General features: G+C 44.2%; 1 protein-coding gene across 10 annotated transcripts in view; it reads right to left on the reverse strand.

The window, feature by feature from the left end:
* NHSL1 (NHS like 1) overlaps positions 1-22,620 on the reverse strand; it is a 471,418-nt gene that overhangs the window by 1,265 nt on the left and 447,533 nt on the right. For 4 of the 10 annotated variants that reach the window (XM_078649344.1, XM_078649346.1, XM_078649353.1 and 1 more), the window contains exons 4-8: positions 19,610-19,802; positions 14,718-14,849; positions 9,231-12,590; positions 8,577-8,703; positions 1-1,012 (exon numbers count right to left, since the gene is read on the reverse strand). The exon at positions 1-1,012 is cut by the window's left edge and continues 1,265 nt beyond it. In XM_078649344.1, the coding sequence (XP_078505470.1) occupies positions 292-1,012; positions 8,577-8,703; positions 9,231-12,590; positions 14,718-14,849; positions 19,610-19,802 (4,533 nt within the window). In that variant the 3' untranslated portion in view covers positions 1-291. The remainder of the gene's footprint in view (positions 1,013-8,576; positions 8,704-9,230; positions 12,591-14,717; positions 14,850-19,609; positions 19,803-22,620) is intronic. The other 6 variants (XM_078649345.1, XM_078649347.1, XM_078649351.1 and 3 more) reach the window with 3 other exon arrangements.

Raw genomic sequence — 22,620 nt, forward strand, 5'->3', positions numbered from 1 at the left:
TACTCCGCAATCTCTGAAAAACCCAGCCAGTAATCCCAGTACCTGCAAGATAATCTTGCTGTAAGCTGTGTTAGAATTTCTTGGGTCTCCCCATTTACAGCAAGTCCTGCCTAGGACAACTGAAGTGGTCTGGAAACGCCCTCCTGATCAACTTACACAGCTAAAGTCATAGCCACTGCCGACAGCAGTGGTCTGTGCAGTCTGAACGTTCCCTACGTTTTTCTTGGATCGACTGAATATTCCTTCTTACTTGCCATTTCAAGCCAAAACCAAAACATGCTAGTTCTCTTTTCAACTTTCCTCTGCTGAAGGGCTAGAACAGTTCTCGGACGTATCACCTCTCATCATTGCTGCCATAAGGTCTCTGCTAACTGGCGTGCCAGTATCCACCTCGTCAGCATCAAACGAGTCATTGCTATCCATGTCTGAGGGGCATAGCCCGCCAAGCAACGAGTCCTTCCTATTCTGCAGGTTCCGTAGGGCTCTGCCATCCATAGCATCAGCGGCCTCTCCATCCCCCTCACAAATGACAGTCATAGGGCTGCTCTGAATTCTGTTGCGCACGTTGTATTTGCTGCTGGCGGCGAGAGGCGGTGTTCGGGACCGGCCGTACCTGGTGCTGGAAAGGGACATGCTCCTTGGCATTAGGCCCTCGTTTTTGGCCCACTCCTCCTGGGCCATCTTGTTCTTGCTTGGGGATCCAAATGTTGGGCTTTCAGGAAAATCGGTCGAACTCTCCGAGCGGGGGCGCTGAAATCTTGGGTCAGTGTGTTTCAGCATCTCTGCGGCTGACATACGTGAACTGTACTCGGTCCTGCTCCCTTTTTTTAAAAGCAAAGCTTTGAAGTTGTCACTGGTGGTGGCAGTCTTACGGAGACTTCTATGGATGGATCCCGTCTGTTTGAAGGCCATATTTGGGCCGGGGGTTGTGGGTGTGACAGGAGGGGATGGAGAATGGTTTCTGGAGCGATCGTCGTCAGAATCTTTGCGTCCAAGAACTTTTCTTTTGGATCTAAGCATAAAGAAAATGTAAAATGTAAGTTTTCTTGATAATGGCATGAGAACAGCCTGCAAACATCTCAAGCAGGACAGTCAAGCCCAGATAAGACATGCTCTTCACAGAACATCATTCCTGAATGAATCTAGGACTCCTCATTCACGAACACACTATCACTTAAATCTTTTGCAAACTACACTGGTCACATTTTAGGTCTGGCTAAAGTGAGCTGCATTATTACATAGCAAAAACATGTTGTAAATAATAATGACACTAAAGCGGAGTAGGCAGCTGCATTTTCGGTCCACTTGATGTGTACCTCCTTCTTTAAAAAAAAAGTGATCTTTCAAAGGGGAAGCAAACAATATAAGAGGGCCTCTATCACCTGTAGGGTCAAGGTTTGCCTGAAACTGTTACTATATTCATAGCATGTGATAGACCAAGACTACATCTGCTGAAAAGTTTGCAAGAAAGCACTTCTACAAATCATGACATAAAACTATAGAATGTCAACACCACATAGTGCAGCAAGCAACTGTAGTGACTTCAGCACATTCTCGGTATTTGCTCACACCATAAATGGCAAAGGCAAACAACACCATTCCCATCAGAGTATACACAACCTATCCAATAAAGCTTCTCTTTAACAAATAACTACAAGACACTATTACCATACACAAACAAAACACGCCTTGGTGCTCTGTACACAAATTAATTCTAATCGAAACACATAATGCAGCCAATATATTGGCCTCTGCTGGTATGTTCCTGCCCAACATTCAGGTTTGTCATAGCTGTAAGAATCCACAGAAGGTACAACTTTTCTTCTACGCGCACCCTTCCTCCCGACGGGGACTTGGATGTTGTTGCACATACTGGTAAAGTTTGCCTCTGCCTTTGAAATCTACTCCCAGCTGGGACTTTTGCACTCCTAAAGCCTGACTAAGTTTTGGGTGAGAACAGAAAATTCACAGATTTCTGGCCGTGGCACTATAAAGGAAAATGCACTGGGGATTCTTCTTTGGAATTAGCAATTTCCCCAGATGTATTTTCCACTGCCACCCACTTTTAACTCAGACTCCTGCTCTTCTGTCCCCTGGCCTTCAGACTACTATGATGTTATTGTTGTAATCTTCTTTCCGTTATTTATATTTGGATTGTACACTCCGCCCCCCCCGTACCCTTCCCCTCTTGGTATGCCCCACTAGAGTTTCACTTAGAATGTTGGCACCTCTTCAGGCAGTTGACCTTTTCAGTACATCATAGTTCTATCTGCAGTGATATAGTACAATTCAGTTAGGATACATGGTTCCCCAGTACTTCACTTATAGTCAGTTTTGTACTGTCAGTGCCTCTATATAGTATTTTTGTGCTCATATTTGTGCGTCCCTCTCCCATTAGGTATATTTCTCTCCATCCACCCACTCTGTAGGAATTGTTACGTGGTAGGTCTTCTTGTCATTCAGTGTCATATTTCCTCTAGGAAACTTTTACAGTGAGCACTACTTTGTAACTTGCCTCCTTCCTCAGATTTTAGTGAAGCTTTCCTCCATGGCTGCTTCATCCATGAGTCAACCACCCTCATTTTTAAATGATATTGAGGATCCTGAGATCCATTGGAAGGATTGGATCCACTTATTCGATTCCTACCTTATTGCTATTGAAGGGAAAAAGTTCTCTGCTGTTCGGAAACAACATGTCCTGTTGCACAACCTTGGGTCCAAGGTAGGAAGGTATACGATACCCTACCTGATCCCGAACTAGAAGATGACTAGCATGACTTGGATGTTTTCAAAATCACTCTTATGAAGTTGGAAAGTCACTTTGGTGACAAAGTAAACGTCGTCCTAGAAAGGCACAAGTTCTTCACTCGAGTGCAGAGAAATCAAGAGTCCATCAGCAATTAGATTGCGGCTCTTAGAGGTCTAACTCAATTATGTGAGTTTGGGGAACTTAACGACTCCCTTATAAGGGATCAGTTAGTGAGGTGCACCCACAATCCCCGCATTAGAGAGAAACTTCTATCCAAGAACCCGTCCTTGAGAGAAGCTATTAGTATGGCACAGTCCATTGAACACACTGCTAAGTGCATTTTAGAAATGAACCCACCCAAAGGACCGGATTGCAGTGTAGTGAATACTATAGGGTATCAGGATGACATCTATGACAGCGAAGTTTTAAAAGTCAAAGCAAGAGAAGTCAAAACAGGTAAACCCATTGAGTGTTACCGAAGGGTTAAAGTATTTTAGGTGTGGGAGCAGTAACCACCTTGCGAACAACGTTCATTGTACTGCCCGCAACGCAACATGTATGAAATGTAATAGGAAGGGACACTTCGCAAGAGTGTGTAGAGAGGGAGAGAGCAACCAGGTAAAACTTGTTAGTAGTGGAGAGGAACACCCTCCTCGGTACATATTTTAGTGGGAAGTGTGGATGTTAAGACTTCCAGAGTGATCTGTGCAACTTCTGTATCCTGAATGTATATTGCTAGGAAAACTAGGAATTATTTTTGACCTTCTAATGTAGACCTAGTGTGTCTGAATAAGGGAATGTAACTGTTACCTGCCTTATCACAAGTTGTAGGGGGGTGTTGCAAGGAGGTGGAATGTAAAGGATATCCTTCCAGTCCTTTTCTAGTCAACTTGTTAGGAAGCTTATGAAATTATATTGTACTTAGGTGACCTATGAAATATAACTCTCCTGTTTTTCTGTGTGCTCATCACGCCACTATACTTAGCCAGTGGTGGATGCCTTGTTTTCTTCCCTCCCGCCCTCACCCTGCAGGTTTTCCCCAGGTTGTATGCTGTTCACTTTGTCGCCCCTGACATATTTTCCTTTATTCATTAGCGAAAGGAGATGTGTTGTACTCTTCTTTCCGTTATTTATATTTGGGTGGCATACTACGCCCCCACCCCCCCCTTCCTGTACCCTTCCCCTCTTGGTATGCCCCACTAGAGTTTGACTTAGAATGTTGGCCCCTCTTTAGGCAGTCCTGGAGAGTAGGTGACAGAATAAAGATTACTCCTACCTTCTCATGCTTCTGAGTGATGTTCTTTGTAACAGTTATCCCTCACTGCATGAGGTGATCTGAGCATTTCTCAACAGCAGAGGATGTTTTATTATACAAACAAACTCTGAAACATGGTTGCAAAGAGATCAAAGTGGCACCCAATCTCCTCCAACTCCAAACTCCACATGTCCATGGCTCCCAACGCTACCAGTCCTTTCCATTGGTCATGCCAAATCAAAAGCATATAGCAATCACAGGTGGCCGGGTCATTTGGAAATCTGAGGAATAAGGACTAAAAGTTCTATTTACTTCTAGATGCAGCCTTTCTTCTTCTGGTCCAATGGTAACTTTCCCAAAAATTAGTCCACATTAGGTAGATACAGTGGTTAATAAAGCTTTCAACTCCAGGATAATAATGACACCTCCTGATGTTACATGTTGTGCACTATGATGGTGCTTTACCCTTAATGAAAAGGGCTGGAGGTGATAGACATATGAAAGCCTGGAACATAAAGAGAACATGTATGAACATGTATGTTCATATTTCCCTTAGAAGACCACCACTTCAACTGCAGATGAACTACATCTGATACAGCAACCTGTGACCATGGTGGGTCCACTTGTGCCAGGTATTACTGAATAGCATGCCTCATTAGGGGAGCATTCGGTAAACGGTCAATTAAAAGTAACTCGGTATTCACAGGACCATGTCAAGGGCACAAGATATCAGATGAAGGAAAGCGTCCCTCTGGTTGGTCAAGGGATGTCTTTCCTACTGACATCTCCACCAGTCTTTATGAAAGTCAATTTCTGAAACGGGATAGGAGAAGCCTGGGCCACATTTACTGAAACTATTGCACATTCTGTAAGATTTGCAACGCCGAATAGACCGTCTCTTCCACCAGTATAATCGAGAACATTCAAGGGACGAAGCTGAGCCGGAAGGAGAGGAATTCGCAGTGAGAATGGGTTCTACTTGCAGTAAACCGAAGGAAGTGAAAAAGAGCATCTTTCAGTATACGGCCCAATTGGCTATCCCAGTTGGGAAAGCTAATAATTTCCGAGGCAGAATATATCACTTGAACAGTTACAGATCTAAAATAAGCCATGCTCCTTTCCACAACAAGGTGGCATTAAAAGCTCAGATCATTTGTGCATCTGACTTGCGGCCCACGGTCCGTCAATTCCAAGAGCTTCAGGCTCTCGTGAGAAATCATGAGAAAATGTAGATGGTGATTGGATGGAGATGGGACTGATCCCTACCCTAAAACTGACATGACCAAAGAGTCCTGCTGGTGCTTCCCCTTCCCAGAATGACCTGCACACCCATCCGCGATGAATATGTTTTTGCATCTGGAGAAGGTGAAAAGGGGGCAAACTTTATTTACTTCATCAGGGAGGTTGCTGCTCTTGAGATAAAGATGCCCTTGCGTGACTTTTGATATTTCATCCTGAAGAGCCACTGAATACAAGAAACCTTTACTATTTGTAGAGATGGCGTCCCATACTGGGATGTGGCTAACCGCATTGCATGGTAGTAATCACAAACAGGAACCTTACTGTTATGGAGCTTGTTCATCACTGGTTCAAACCCTCAACAATGACCAACACCCCTGCCATCACAGAGTGGATACATAATTAATTCTTACATTTGGTTGGTCAGATAGGAGGTGCAGAACCACACTGGAATCCTTACGGAGACTTCCAGTTCAATGGCTTGCACCCAGGATGTTATGAAATAGACCACCAGATCTGAAAATAGTGATGAAAGAAAAGGATAAACAGAAAATAGGGAAAAGGTTACACGATATAGAAAGTCCCACTAAGCAAAGATTTTCCAACAGATGAGTTTCCAAGTGTGTGCCCCTGTGGAAGGGATGTGACCAAACTGTCTGCATGTATGATACCAGCGTTAAGGGACTTTGATGAGCAGTTATAGAAGAAATTTTCAGCCTGGTCACCGGGTGTGAGTCAAGCTAGAGCAGTATGCATTTTAGATTAATTATGCTGTCACTGGCCTGTGGATGGCTTAAAAAAACAACCCCATAACCCCTGCCGCCCCTCCACCCTCTGAATCCTACAATGTGGACTCTTGTTCCACAGGGACACGTAAGGAGGCTGGATTTTTACATTGCTAACGGCCTACATCCAAATCGCCAACTGCACTCAATGATTGTCCGACTACTGACTATCAGCTTTTCGTTCAAACCCCTCTCCAAAAAAGTTTGGTCAAGTAAGCCGCTGAGCCTTCCATTTCTGCTCCAGATTTTGAGCCACCTTAACAGAGGGCGTCTCGACTTGCCTGTCTATCAGAACGCAGCAGCTCTGGAGTTTTTCACCATACGTCTAGAAAAACAGAAGTCTACCCATTCCTGCCTCAATACTAAAATAATAATTTACTATTTTTACTCATATCTGGTCCTGTCTGCTATGGGGAGTCTTACCATTCTTTAATCAAGTGGGGGGAATGCAAATTTGGTGTGAGAGTGTGCATGCGCACTGTGTGCCCGCAGGCGCAACAGACGCTGTGAGGCAGACTGCACTCTTCAACAGACCAGACACCGTAAGTACTACACACTGATAGCAGTTCTTTAGATGTCTTGTTTAGCAGAAGAACAGCTGGATTCAAGAGTACCTGACTGGTAAATAGTATTTAAAATACTAGAGGACGTTTGCTTTTCCAATACATTTTACTCGCTCTTAGTTACACAGACTCTCAAATGTGCAACACTTAGTAGCGGGACCCTGCTTTTCAATATTGCAACCCCTCCACTTGTGTGACAGGATGCATACGAACCAATGCATTTTACAGCTCTGGCATGTGATGAAAATACCTTAACAGTGGGAGGATAATGGTTGTGGATGGATACTGGGCCGGGGCTGATGAAACACGACTAGGCTTGTGATGGTGCTCGACAGAAATAATTTTTTTAATAACCAAAAATAAACTTACAGTATAATCCTTAAAGGTGTTTTTAGATTCAACTAATTTAGCACAGAATAGGTAGTTGCTTGGAGTGAAGGGGACAGAAAATGCACGAATTTCAGAGGCGAATAAGATCTGAAAGACCGTTAAGCATTTAAGAAGCAAATTGTCGCAAGTCACTTCTCAACCACAAGGTGGCGCAAGCGGAACACAATTCAAACGTTGCTTACATTTCCTCACTAGTTGGCTCTTTCCAACTCGTTTTGGATGACTATTTTCTCAGTCCTGGGGGGTTTCATTCAATACCACAATCTATTAAGAAATGTAGTCTTTGCGCTCTTCAATTTAACTAATTTGAAAAACGCATCTTAATTATTTCAAAAGCCGCCTCAGGACTTGAAAAGTAATGTTCCGGTGACACGGGCCTAGTTTTGTAGGAAATATAATGTATTTTTACATTATATGCCAGGGTGATTATTGAAAAATCTTAAGCAACCCGCCCCCACTTTTTAGAACAATAAACTTTTGCGACTCACCTACCTTACATGGACATGAGGCAGGGCGATTTTTAAATGTAATTATGACATGATAGCGCATTGTTACAGAAAGCACATTTTCTATTGAAATGGTCACTAAATTTGCACAGACAAAGTTTAACTGATAACACCATATAGCAGACAAATGTGTGCAACTCGAGTTTCTGTGAATATTTATCATGTGTGGCTTGGTTCGTTTCAATCCTGTTTAAATCTCTGTTTACAACATACTTCAGGATTATAAACAAGTGCCTCATTTTTGCTTTCCTAACTGCATTCAGTTCATTTTAAGGTATTTATATGTTGATGTGTATTGCAAAAGACATCCTACATTGTCGCATATTGGACTTTAAAAACGCCTCGGACTTTGTAGTCAAAGAAAGAAAATTAAACATCAAGCCTCATGTTAAAAGAATAAAGCAGCCTGACATTTGACCCCTGTCTTTGAATCACAGGCAAGTGTGACAAGTTAAACACAAAAAATTAAAAGCATATTTATTAATGACTTTCGAGACCCAGCAGAAATCAGCTTGTGGCCCACAGTTAAGGAAACACTGTGCTATGCGCTTTTTGGCCTCAGCTCCTGAGTAACAGAGGCCACTGAACACAAACTTACACGACCCAGTGCCAAGGAGAAAATAAACTTTACATTTCGCCAACTGTGTGTTGCCCCTCCCTGAACAAAGAAGGGGCTGAGCATAGCCACAATGACCAACAATTAATCTTACACAGCCTTGACACCCAATCATAAATTCTTCACTACAAGCCAGAGCACAACAATAGCATTGAACAAAACACTAAACTCAACCAAACTCGCATCTTTAAATTAACCCATCCCTAACTCTTAAATACTTGTATCAGTAATAATTAAAAATATTACCACATTTTTGGGAGTTTCATTACCTAATATAATATAAAGTTGACAAAGACACCTTACTTCATGAAATATTCATTAGTCTACCGCACTGCATTCACACATGATGCCAGTTAATTTCACCCTGACCATGGGGCAGAACAGATGCATGTTGGGAAGCTGCTGCTTCAAATGCAGGAACAACGTACATTGTGGCAATTAAGGCAGAAAAACAAAGCCTACATGGTACCTACCTGTGGATAGCTGCAAACAGGTCCTCGGTGGTCCTGGGTCTGTTCGGAGTGCTCGCATTCTCCATCCCTTCGCGAAAAGTGCTGAATGAAAGTGACGGCGTCTTCTCTTCTGCTTCAAACACCTCAGCTGCACGTGGCAAAAAACAAACAAAAAAACAACAGTTCGTAGAGAAGTCAACGAGTGAACATGCACAAACTTCCTTCTCAATTTTTTCTACCCAAGACACTTGAGGGCAGCAGAAACTAGAGGTTTTGTACCCGACCAAATGAGGCAGTGGGTATAAAAAGGGTCTTACGCTCCACCCTTACAATAAAAACTATTCCCAGGTTTTAGAGCTTGTATTTAATTAGGAAAATAGAGTCATGCTTAAGGAAAGGCAGGCACTTAAGATGCAGGCAGGCAACATTTGAGCGTTATTTTGTGAGTAGCTCTAGCAAAAAAGAGGGAACAGAAACACTGTCTAGTGATGCTTCATCTGGCAATTTTGTGCATATATTTCTTAGGATTTACGTGCTGCGTTCGTAAAACAGCCCATCTACACTGAAAATATCTGTTGAGTGCATGCGGACATGATAGATGCATCTGAAATCACAACTGGATGCCTGCTTTGGTTCAAATAATTTAGCGACATAAGGATAAAATTGCAAATTTACCATGCTCGTCCTCTTGCGGCGGATATCCATCTGCAGTGGCGCTGCTCTCGACGATGCCATCTGAAGAACTGCCATAATCCGATAAGGTCAGCTCCTCCTCCTTGTCTTGGCTGTGAGTTACTTGCTCTGGTTGGAAAGCAGGAGGACTCATTGAGGTCTTGGGATCCCCCATGTCCCAGAAAGCAGGACTAGCCGCGTCTGCATTGGGAATTACACTGGTGGAGTCGGTCTCATCGGAGCCGCAATCAGCTGTGAGCCCATCTTCCACCTCCTCCCAATGTGCAATAACGGAGTCTGATTTATCTGCGCTGGGCATGCTTCGCACGTTTTCATGGACTTCTGTTTCCTCGCTGGCTGCCAAATCTAGCTGCGGAGGTGGCACGAGGAGAAACAGCTTGGGTTTCTTGGAGATAGGCGGTGGCTTCTTTCTGGGTGAATGATCCGGGCTCGAAGTCTTTTTTGGAGAGCCAGCTTGTTCCGCTAGGTTTTTATTTAAAGAGTCATTTTCAGATTCACATATATGCATCGCGGAAAAGGCAGCCTCGACTTGCGGTTCTGGAAAGTCTAGCCTTGTAGAACTTTCAAGATCGTTGACCTTGTGATGTGGACCTGGATGGGAGCTTGGAAGATGCAAATGAACGACATCAGCGCTTTGGGTCTCTGAATCGTCTTGCCCAGTTATGACAATGTGCTCTTCAGAAGCAGAGGGTTGCGAAGAGGACTTTAACGCAACAGTCGACTTCTCCTGCAGTGCCGACTCAGATGCCAATTCGTCCAATCGGCTTGGCTCGGGCGCTAAATCTTTCTTAACTGACCTCAACTGTACGTTTTGCAATGCCTGAGTGGTAACTAGGGGCTGAGAAAGCTCCTCATTTTTTGTTGCACGATTTGGTGAACTGCCGGAAGAGGTTTTCTTGAGGGGTTGTTTAAAATGATTTGGCTGATGTTTCATGGAATCTTTAATGAATTTGGGATCTAGGGGTGGTGCAATGGGAGGCTTAAATGTAGGAGTCTGAGGCAGCCCCATGCTTGGGACTGCCAGGGAATTAGAAATTGTTGCATGTAGGTGAAGAAAGTCATGAACTTCATCATGTGGCAAATTATAGGTCATTGCTTCTGGTGGTGGAGGGGGAAAACTGGGCGATGATGGTGGAGGGACAAGAGCCAACACCTCTACGAGGAGTGATGGTGGAGGAGGGTGGTCAGGGGTATGTGTCGGGGTAAGGGGAGATGTGGTGTTCGCGGCACAAGTGGAGCTCTTCCCATTAGGCTGAAAGGAGTCGGATGTATTTGAGGAAAGAGAGGTAGAAGATGAAGAAATGGAAACTGTTGAAACCAAGGAAGATTTTCTTTCAGGCACTTTTGGCTTTAGTTTGACTTTTCCATTTCCTGGAGACATGTTTTTCAGGAAAAGAGGCACAGGTGTAAGGGCTGTGGGTGTATTGGACTGGCTGGAGTAACCACTGGAGGGTGATGTCACTCTGTGGGATTTCTCTGGTGAAGCGTTCTTTGGGTTGGCCGGTATACTGGGCACTTGTGGTACGGAAACCCCTGACTCGTAAGAGAACTGGCTGATGCTGCAGTCGTTGAGTGGCACAGTAGCGCTCATGGGGCGTGAGGCAGGAGACATGGTCTGCTCCTCCTGATTTCCAGTATAGTTGATATAGTAACCCCACGGGTCGGCATACTCTGACTTGCTGCTACTCGACTCACTTTGTGACGGCGTGACAGGACAGATGGAGTACATATTCGGTGCTGTGGTCGAGAGTCCACTGCTGCTCGCACTGACTGTGCTCTGGCTTCGAGAACGCACTACCCAGGGATCTTCATAATCACTGCATGGACTCTGAGATGGAGAACTGCTGTTTTTGTACTTGAGGTTCAACTGCAGCGATTGTTGTAAAGTAGCAATTAGATTTTCGTTCAGCACCTGCCCATTGGACTGCGTCTTCTTCTTTGGGGCTCGCCTGAGAGAGTCCGTTCTGGAAGGCGGAAGGGGAGGTTTCTTTGACTTCTTCAAAGAAATGCTGCGCGTGAGCGATCGGTCACTGTAGCTCGACTTGTCGTCATTATTTTGCTGGCCTTTCCCATCGCACATCTTGCCCGGACTATTCCTCGTGTTCTCAAAACTGTTGCTTCTGCACTGTTTCTGCAACCTCAGACCGGAGTCGACATGCATGGTCGTGTAGTAGCCATCAGGGTCAAGTGAACACAAAGAACTGGAGTCTGCTCGCACTGAAGCGCCCTCGTAGCTGCTGATACTCATGTTGCTCACTGGTGTGGAGTTTCCGGGGCTCCCTGTAGACATTTTCTGTGAGGGAGTGCCACCATTAACATGAGGTTCATACACCCAGTTCTCTGTGCTGCTGACGCTGGTTTTTAACCCTCTGCCTTCTGAGTAACTTGATTCGCTCCGATCATCGCTGTCAAGGGAGTTGGTCGGAAAAGTCAGATTGTTTCTGCCGCTGTAGGTCATGCTTTGGGATCTATTGATGGGACTCCCTGCAGCACGGAGCGATCCAGCAGAACCAATAAGGGATGGCCTGAGCAGACCATTTGAAGGAACAGTATTGGATGTTTGGGAGTGGTGGTTCGAGCTGCTCTCGCTCCAGGTGCCGCTGCAAGAATGATGATCCGCCTCTCCCTTAATACGGTCAACACCTGGATGCTTTCCTGGTGGTAGCCGCGTGTAGGAAGAGGCCGAGGTTAGCTTACTGTCCAGCTGACCCATGCTCATGGAGGTGTGAAGAGCAATCACCTCAGACGTGGAGGACAAGGTGGCGTTGGGGATGACGCACATGGAGTAGGCTGCATGCGGAGAAACCACACATGCTGGGTTGGGCAGTTCATTATCTCTGCTTCGAACTTCCTGTGACTTGGGTCTTGGCAGGGTCCCGTTCCTTGGGCTGTTTCTCATATGGACAACGCTGTCATCCACCTGCAGTTTGCTTATCGGGAAAGGCATGGTACAGGCTGAGTCTTCGCTTAGGTACAGCGGGCTTGGCTTGTGATCCAATGATTGCAGGGATACCCGTGCGCCTGGCCTGGGTAGGCTATGGAAGTGCATGTCCCCATTGAAGCGTGGCGCAAACAGGACCCCGGCGGAGTCGCTCACAGTGGACATGTTCCCAGATGAACTTGACATGTGGGACATCTGAGCTGCAATGCCTTGGCCTTTCTGTGCTCGGATTCTTCTCACCGATGGTGGCACTACCTTCACTTCGTCGGTTTGGCAGCTAGTGTCCCGGGTTACCAGTCGCTGTGAAGAGGATCGGCACGATTCCAGCTTCCCCAGAGTAGCATAGTGATCCGGAATATATAGCGAGTGTCCTCTGAAGTCGCTCTGTCCAATGCCAGCTGCTGGGGGTAAATATAAAACATCAATTACTGAAACAGCACAACAAAAAAGGCAAGTGTTCCCCAGTCCAGACTGAACACACACACAACCCAATGCATTCAACTCCAGGTTCCAGACGAACATGTCATCCTTCCCCAACAATCCTACCACAAGAGGCGGACAACACTCATGCACAAGGAACACACTGGCCTCAACCCCAATCTTTCATACTCACCCAGACTCACGGCCCGGCCCGTAAATGCAAGAACATTTTATTCTCCATCCCACCCAGGAGCTCTTCGCTATCCTTCTTAGTAAACGTAAATTCTAATGGTGACTAACCTCTGACCGTATAAACGGACTTGCTTTTATTTATTATTGTATGTCAAATACAGATCCCTGGTGCTTCAACATTACACAAAATTGGCATGACGATTTAAGTGAGCCAGCTGTTGGAGTATCAATTTCTTTAAGGTTCAACCAGATTGACTGTGTGATGGAGAAAAACTGTTGGTGCCCAGGTAATAACTGTCTGCAAGAATGAAGGGGACATACCTGCTGGATTAACACTGCACACAAAGCTGCCTAAACAGAATAATGGCAAGTAATGGCAAAAGATGGTGGGATTCCATCCACAACTTTAAAGGCCAATGCAATGAAATGACAATGGGAAAAGGTGGTCACAAAACAACAAAATGAGAGAAAACAACAAGAAGTGAAAAAATAAATCGCAAACCAGTTTGGGGTACCCCAGAGAGTACAGTAGAGTAAAGATTTCCAAAATTATCTATATCAGGGGTGTCCAACAGCGGAACATGAAGGCCAGAACCAAACCAGATTTCCAGGTTAATTAAACTGTAAATGGATTCCATTTAGATTCCGTACAGGTGAATGTATTCCTAATGGAAATGCTCGAAATCTGTCTGGGTTCCAGCTATCTGGACCAATGCTGGACACCCAGGATCTAGTCCCAAAGGTAGGCAATAACCGAAGATCTCATTAATGGGCACCCTTATTCCCAGACTTTTTTTGTTTAATAACTTCTTGCTGTTCCCTTTTTTATCAAGCCCCTTTGTTATCTGTGCCGAAAAAAAGGCACCCTGAAGTCAATGATGCTTTGACGAGAGAGTCACAAAAATGGGAATAATTAGGACTTGTATGGCTCTAAAACTTTTTCCCTCTCTATGAAACTACAAAAGTGCTAAAAATGTTAATAGAAATAGCTGCAGCTGCTGTCCTTGGAAGTGAAGACACTGTTTGTGCCCATGGTCAGGGACTCTGATTTAGCCCTCAGTTGGGAACCTTTTTTAAAAATATATACAAATAATCTCAGTCTGTCCTCCATTGGGTCAAAAAAACGCAACAAAGTTTGAAAATATCATTTTGGGAGGGCCAGAGTCCACACGTTATTTTCCAAGGCCCTCATGCAAGTATTTCATATCTACGGTGAAGCATGGCTCCCAATACCGCCAGACAGTGGCATCTCCTAACAATTATGAATATATCCCCAATCCAGCCTACTACCAATTCAGTGTTCTTTCACTAGAACAGCTATGACACCCTCTGCTCAGGTGCCTTTTTTCCCCATCATTCTCTGACTGCCACTTAAGCCTAGCACTACATCCCTGAGACCCCAGAACAAGGATGAGAAGCCCATCTAAAATACTGACAGACAACAAGGACCTCATTCAACCCAAGGAGGGCAGACCCAAAGGCTCCACTTGGATAAGAACTAAGAACCTTGAATCAAGAAAAAACTTCCAAAGCATGTCCAAATTACAGACATCTTTAAAAAAGAATAACAATACCTTGAATTGGGGTTCTACATATAGCATGATCACGATTTTACTATGAAAATATCAAATATCAAATAAAGAATACTAAATTGAGCTCAGCTGCCTCTATTCGGATAGGTAATGTAATGTAGTCAAGCTAGAGACTATTTTCTTTTTTATCACCATCTTCTGCAGGATATTGACGAGTAAGGACAGGACAGGACAGGAAGCACCGTGAATGGTAAGCAGTTGTCTGGAAATCCCACAGGATCACACTGTGCATAGTTGATGGACACAAGTGGGCGTAAGTGTGTTAGTCGTGTAGAGATGACCAGAAGAGAGTTAGTGGTGTAGTACAGTGCTGCTGAGCCGTACCTAGCTCCTTTTGTATGTTGTCGGGGACGCCAGTAATGGTCTTTCTCCTTTTGACTTTCTTCGGCCGTCTTACCACAGTGTCTGTGTAAACAAGAGACCGCCGAATGCTCGCCTGGCGGTCGAAATTCTCCCCTGGTGTAGAGTAGTGGAACAAGCAAAGCAACGTTACTTCCCAGCAGGCTAACATCATGCACCATCTACCTCCGGACCAACGACGAGACAACAAACAGGCATTAATGAATGATGTTAGTTGAACCCAACAGTGGGGTTGGCAGAAACATACAGCACACTGTCCCAACAAGGCTTTGGGGAATTGATCATGTGATCTTGAGAATTAGGTTGGAGTGGTTAAGCAAGTGTAAGGCAAGTTTACCAAAACCCACCTCAAAACTTTGAAACTAGAGATACTTTTGATCCCATAAAGGGACAGGTAATCAAATTGAAACACTAGGGCGATGCGAGAGGGACACAAATTTGTTTTTTGCATCAGAGAATTCCGCAAGGTTCCGGTGCAGTAAATGACCGCTGTGATGGGTAGCAGGCATTGTAGATCTGCAGCCAGAGCAACACACGGTGGACCAGGCAATCACAGGTTTATAGCTTCTTAAGACATACAGCATCCCAACCAAGGTCAAGTGTCTTGTAAGTGGTACCTCCCTATGGCAACATGACAACTGGCAAAAAAATTAGAAAAAATCTTTAGCTTGAAAACGTTCCTTTAACAAATATTAAGTGGTAGTCCAAACCAAATAAATGAAAGGCTTTGTATCACAGGAAACAAACTAGAAAAGCTCCAACCCGCTCTTTAACAGTCAAGACACAGCAAGTGGCAAGTAATGTCTCAAGAGAACCCAGTCTATGCAGCAGTAGACACTTTTGATGAATAGCTTTTCACAAAATAATCTATTTTGGGACATTTTGTCTTTCACATGCTTGCTCCTCCTTACTGCCTCTGACCAACTCAAGGGATGCCTGAAAAGATGGCATCTTCAAGACTTCACCTCACTTTAGGACAGGCGAAGATACTACAGAATCCTTCTGTCAGAGAACACATCTTCACAGTCTTCGCACTGATGCCTCTGTTAAAGGTAGGACTGTCTTTCATTCTGACCAGAAATACTGTGACCTGGATGTGCTGGGTACCTTTAATAAACTTGCTTTTTTTCTTCTTCTGAGAATCCTGATTGCCATACCTAATGGTTTGTACACTTGAAGGCAGCATCTCGCAGAGCCCACTGTCATTTGGCAGAGGCATGCCACCACTGATGTGCACAAGGCTACACCGTCTCATAGTACTCCCTCGACTTGCACGAAGAAAGCATAGACAGAGGATAACCACCACCTACTCTATTCAATTTGTCTGCTGCAATATCACTGGCTCTACTCAGTCTCCAGCTCCTATCTACCTCTGTTCACCTGCATCTGATGCATGGGTCTGCCTGCTGTCTGCTGTTACTGTCCTTTCACTGCCTCACCTTCAGGAACTCCTTGGCCTACCCTGAACACCTTTTAACAACCCCTTGTGCCACAGCCCCACTTCTGGCAAGATAAGCTCACCAGGCTTAACCGGTCTACATCCGTGGCCTCCAGACGAAACACATTACACTAGATGTGGCCTCATTATTGACTAATACACTAGTAACCTTATTTTTTCTGGTGGATAATCATCCTTTTGCCTTAACACTTAGCTTGAAATCACTGGTCAACAAGCAAGACCCAGACTGACATTAATGTCCTGCTCAAGATATTGTATCCCTCCTTTCCAGCAACTTGTACAGCCCGCGAAGATACCAGCCCCCCACATGTATGGCACGGCTCTTTGGAGGTCATCTGCCACTGCTTGGACTACAAACGTATGCCATTTCATCTGGACTCTCATCTTAGTCATACAATCATCTGTAACCAGCAATTCCTTCCTTACTGCCTTGGACACTAAATAAGACCAGTATCAATCGCTGCGGAGACTTCCTCTGGACTCTACCTACGGGTATGCTGCTGCAAGAAGAGCTGTAAACCAAGGACCACCCGTAATATGGCGCTAGGCCAAAATACACGTCAATCGGATGCCATTACAAGTGTTTCTAAGGGTCAGGGACGGAGCTAGGGACAAAGGAGCCTTGTGGAGACAGTGTGCTGGAAATAAATAGGAAATAAGCAATTGGCAAGTCTGAAAGATCATCACAGGTAAACTGAACACAGGCTTTTGGCCACTGAACAATTTGTGGATCCTTCACTTGCGGCCTTTCCACATGCTAAGGCCGGTGCTTGCCCAACATCGGCATGAATGAATTGTGAACAACAAATGTGCAAGAGAGCTCAGAAATGTCTCTAGCTGCATGCAGGTGAGATTGAAGAATGTCGCAAGCACTGACCAACATTTTACCCATTTCAGACCCCAGCTTTACAGCCCACGTCACCAGGGGCACTGTTATGCATTAGCTACTATTCTGTTTAATGAAGAAGAGAGGATATAGAGTTCTAGTGCTCTTGACTTTAGTCAACCAAGTTTTTCAGATCAGACTCTGCTAGAATGGACATCTGTTACGAGGAGAGCCTCCTCAAACTGGACACACCTCACTTGCATCTCTGATGTAACAGCAGGAGAAAGTGTGCTGCCAATTTAAAAAATGCTACAGAGGGCAACCCAGACATATTTACATTGATATCACCCCTCCTCCTCAAAAAATGTGATCATCAGTAGAGAAGCATCCGTGGAGGGGTTGCGTTATTCTGGAGAAAAACGCAAAAACCGGTAAGGGCAACAGCAAAGTCGTGCTACTACCACTCTGTTTTTTGCACCCATTTCAAGTGGTTCAAGGGATTTAACACAAGGCAAGGATGGCAGTAGGTGCAAGAGCGGAGAGGCACAGGCAATACATCTGGAGTGGTAACTTAACTACAATCACCATCAATGTTTTACCATCCATCAGGGCAAATAGATAATGGACCGCAAGTGATGTGGGGCTTCTTTGGTATCTTCAAGGACACAATGGTGTCTGATGAAGCTCGCACACAGAATTTGAGCACACAGGAAGATTCTCACTGTGGCTGAGCCGACAAGGCACACTCAAAATTCTGTCACAGCTGCTAAGCACAAGGAGACAAGAGCATGCTCAGATTTAGCCATACAGACAAACCTGATGTGGTTTCTAGACCAAGCTGAGAAGCCATCCACAACTGTGTTCAATGGCGTCCTGAGGATGCTGGGCCTGCAAGGTGGCACTTTTAAAGCTTCATGTTTACCAGTGATAAAGGATAACAGGGTTCCTCACAGTGGAAACCTCCTGGGCTGGACTACTACACCTACAGTGACCCTCGTCCAAAGAAGTTTACTGACGTCTGCTCTTTTCTTTACATTATAGCCTGGCTCTGGAAATCTCAGTTTGTGTCCATTACCTCTTTTATTGGGGTATATTGTTTAAATAATTCTCCCCAATTGAAACAGAACTGTCTAGATTTTATTATTGGTTTTGAGTATATGGGGCAATCCAATGCAGAGTAAAAAGGCACAGCTGGAATTCACTGCTGGACTTTGTGGTGGAGAACACTTCATATCACTCTGGTGTGTCCAGGCTCAGATCACAGAAGTGGTCCTAGAGCAAAGAGGCTGAGTAAGTTTCAGTGTCACCCAAAGAACCAATAAACGAAGCAGGATTCCTACAAATACTGTAGCCGCTTCGGATATGTGACTTTTCAGAATTAAATATTGAACAAATCTCGGTTTCTCACTGGGCCGAGGATGACGGGCAAGCATTAACACAAACCCAGGTAATGCCATCATGGTAACGTGTATGTATGTTAGCATTATCAATATGCAGTCCCATCAGCCTTCCTGTGGAACTATGTAGTGCTGCAAGATTCTCGACTGATGGTACTACAATGAACACAGACAACTGAAGGTATGGTTAAAAATTAAACATGACAACATTATTAGTACTCACAAATGCAAATGAGGCAGCCATTGCATTAGTCACAAATGAAACCACAATGTGAGCCATGCACCATCCAGCCAGTGGTGAAGTCCACTATATTTGGCGGGCTTATCCGCTATAGGCCTCACGTTACTTCAAATTGTTCACTTCCTCCACTGAAGGATTCCCCCCAAAAAGTAACAACAAAAATGGACTATAGAAAGCTTTCTACGTCTCCATGTGTAATCTAATGTAACTTGTAAATTGATTTGCTTATATTCTTCCAAATCACGGTGTGATATTACAGGCAACAAGTGATTAAAAAACAGAAATCAACCTTCAGGATAAATGAAAAGTGGATTATGGAATCGCGAATCATACTTTGAGTCAGCAATATCCTTGTGGGGCGAGATGCAGGATAAAACATGGGGGAATATGCAAAAGATGAACTGCTTTTACTCCAGGCCTCAATACATGGTTCACAGGGAGTGCCCATGTATCCAGACCGTGTAATGAAAGCAAAAATGCTAGGAGCTGCAAGGCCCTTTTCTCATGTCATACTCTTTCGGCTCATTTCCCATAGTAAGGTCTTTGTAAAGAAAATGTACTCTGGTGAAATGTATATGGCAGTAAGCTTGACTGGTAATACCACAAGTTTAGCGCTACTTTTTGGGGCACTGCCATCGATAAGGCCCTATGTGGTAGGCATTACTACAAAAGAGCTTCACGTATGGGATTTATAGATGCCCCAATAGAATTACAATACACAGGTCTATGAAATATGACCAAGCGGAAGGTAGTGCAATAATTTTTCTAATGGTCTATAAGAAATTATCAAATGCAAGGGACTTGTCTTGTGATGCGTTCTATTGATTTAAGATATATATGCTCCCTCAAACACACCACCTCTGTTCCCCTGGATCAAACTCTATTCCTGAGCCCCTTAAGTATCTTTCGCTTCTACCTCACAGGGCCACATACCAGTCACATTGATGGGGACCAAATCGGTAGGGACTGCTTGTGCCTGCTGGCGCATTTTCTCCTCTGGCGTCGGCAAGGGAAGCGACTTGGTCCAGTTGGTCTGGGTGTGGATGTCGGCAAGTTCATCAGGCACTGGAGTTTTCGGTCGATAGAAACCAATAAGTTTTTCCTCTTCTGCAGAAGAAACCGAGCTCTAAAAAGGGGGATAAAGCATGTAAGTAAACATAATTCCAGCACCATGAAAAATGCAGACAGATGGCACGTGGGAGCTGGTGACGAGGTTTTAATCTAGCAAAAAAAAGCAGGCAGATTAAAAATAAATGGTGGGCAAGGAGACAAGCTAACCCGGCAAAGCACAACTGCTATGCTATGTATGTTGTAACGAAGGCAAATGACGTGCATTGTGCAATACTTCATTTCTGAGGCTGCGGGCGACGGCCTTTAGAGATAATTCCTGTACTAGGAGACACCCTAGAGCCCTTTACTGTATGACTAAAATGACCCTTGGACACAGATGTGGCTTGGAGACCTGCACTTGCAGGAACATTGCAGTGACTTTTAGCACAGAAGTATAGAAGCATTGCTGACAGGGTCTAGGCTGCACATGCCCAGTATGGTCTCACCGCAAGCTTAGCTCCTCACGACGTACGGTCAAGCAGCCCAAATATATTCCATATTCCAAGATCTCACTCCGGTGAAGAGGAGGCCACAGATTTTTAGTAGCTGGCGCAAAGATATAGAATTTATTGATCCTACGTAATAAGGATACACATACTTGCAACCTTCAGGAAAGATCTTAAAACAATCCTTTGCAGTAACTAATTAGATTTCAGCTGTCTTATAACATCCCTGTGTCGCTGGGGCTCTGGTTTTTTTGTGGCACTTATGCAAGGTATTTTACATTATTTTAAACAGGTTCTTGCCCTTGGAGACAATGACATTTATAATGTTCACCAACAAGCAAAATAAACTAAAACAAATGAAAACATTAAAATATTACAAGACTGGTACGAATGCTTTGAAAGGATTTAAGATCAGATCAGGCTGGCTTACATGGACTATCTATTGTTCATACGCAGACTCACAGGTATCATAGTGCTCATTGTGAGGGGAGAAAAGAAGGACTTACTTATGTTGTCCAAGGCGTTTACACTTTTTCCCACTGTCTAAGAACTATCAGACACATTTTAACAATTTACGGTCCCCTGGTTTCCTCAGTGGAGATGTTTGAGTTTCATCTTTGGTAGGAAGGGAGGCACTGGGTGTGTTTTACTAAGGGAGTTTTCACCTACAAATTTAGGTTAGTTTGCAAATGGTGGATGCAAAAGGATTTAAAGTCATATTCCAAAAGTAGTTGAAATTCCAAATATCTACCTGTTCATTACAGTAGGTTCCAGGAACTGAATGAACCTAGCTACCACAAGGTCGTGAAATGATAGAGGGGCCTCTACACTATCAGGGTTTAGTGTTGCGGCCTCAGTTAAATCCCAGTCCCTTACTTGGCTTAAGGTTTGCTAAAAAAATGTGGAATTTAGATATTCAGTGTTTTCCAGTAGCTTTTTATGTAGCTGTGATGGGAGCCAGGGGAAGTAATTTTAAAGCAGGTTGTTCAATGTATGTCTGTAGCCATGCAAGTTAATATTTGGCCAGCAGACTCCGCTGGTTTACCAGACAAGAGTTATTTTTCATGCTTGATGCTATTGTGGATGATGTCTAGATGCTTATATTACACCCTGAATTTAAATAGAGGATGGAGGTCCCATCTCATGAGTCGTGCTTCTGAAATCTGAACAAAAACTTTCAGACTCGGAGATCAGTCTTGCGGATGATCATGTACAGTCAGTTGTAGTATTCAAGACTGGGGAGAGGAGTTGGCCTAACGGTTAGGGCAGTCGACCTCCAATCTGGGGAACTGGGTTCGAGTCTCGGCAACGAATCTGAACAGCCTGTGATTCTGGGCAAATCACTTAATCTCCCCGTGCCTAACAAAAATGAATGAGTGGCCTCATGTAACGAAACTAGTGCTATGTAAAGCGCTCTGATAACCGATTCGGGTCAAGTTTGCGCTATATAAAACTCTGTAAAAATGCTTTTTTTTTTTTTTTAAAAGACCAGTTCCAGTGCCAGTGCTTCCAGGATAGCGGTGTTATTTGTTTCTTGATCATAAACTGAATTTGTAATTGAAGATTTGGCTAGAGTAGAGTTGTGCAAACCTGGAATAATTTTCTCCACAACCTTTACAAACATTTTTTCAAATAGTTTTTTGAGTTTTTACTGAGCTTAGAAATTTGTCGTTTCAGCAAAAAGATCACGGAAAAGTCCGTTTTGCAAAGCAGTTACACCCACTAGCAGGAGAATTCTTTAGCAAATAGGTGAAGCTATTTGGTAAAAACGTTCTTGACATACATTTTCCTTAGTAAGCAAAGTTTTGCAAGGCAAACTTTGTAAGCCTTCCGGGGTGTACCTGAAATTCTGTAGATCCCAAACTGGGAGGAGACTTATGGAGTCATTAGGTATTCCAATAAGAGGTTCACATAGCTAACTTCTGATTATATCCTGGCCTACAGGAATTTGTTCTCAGATTCATTCATATAAAAGGTATACAAAACAGATTTACCTCTGAATGGTGGTCAGGCAATTGCCAAACCACTGCCAGCCGTCAGTGGCCTGATCCTGAGAAACTGCTGCACAAAGATGACAGTCGGTCTTGGTAAATCTCCTGACTATACCACTTCAAACAAGATCCATTGCAAAAGCAAATCTAGCTTGGTCCTGCTTTCAACTATAACAGTCCAACTTGGGTCTCCTGTAGACGGGCATACGAGCAAGCACAGCCCGAGTTCAGACTTGTTGGGTCTCATGTGTGAGGTGCAGCAGAACACTTTTGGCACGGTGAGCACAGGACCCACATTTTGACCTACACATCACCTTTAGGGTACCTCACTTTGAAAAACACAACTATGATGAATGGAATGCTTGAATGTATCCCAGCCACAGGTAATTAGTAGGGG

Source organism: Lissotriton helveticus, chromosome 6 (genome assembly GCF_964261635.1).
Source record: "Lissotriton helveticus chromosome 6, aLisHel1.1, whole genome shotgun sequence".
Lineage (NCBI taxonomy): Eukaryota > Metazoa > Chordata > Amphibia > Caudata > Salamandridae > Lissotriton > Lissotriton helveticus.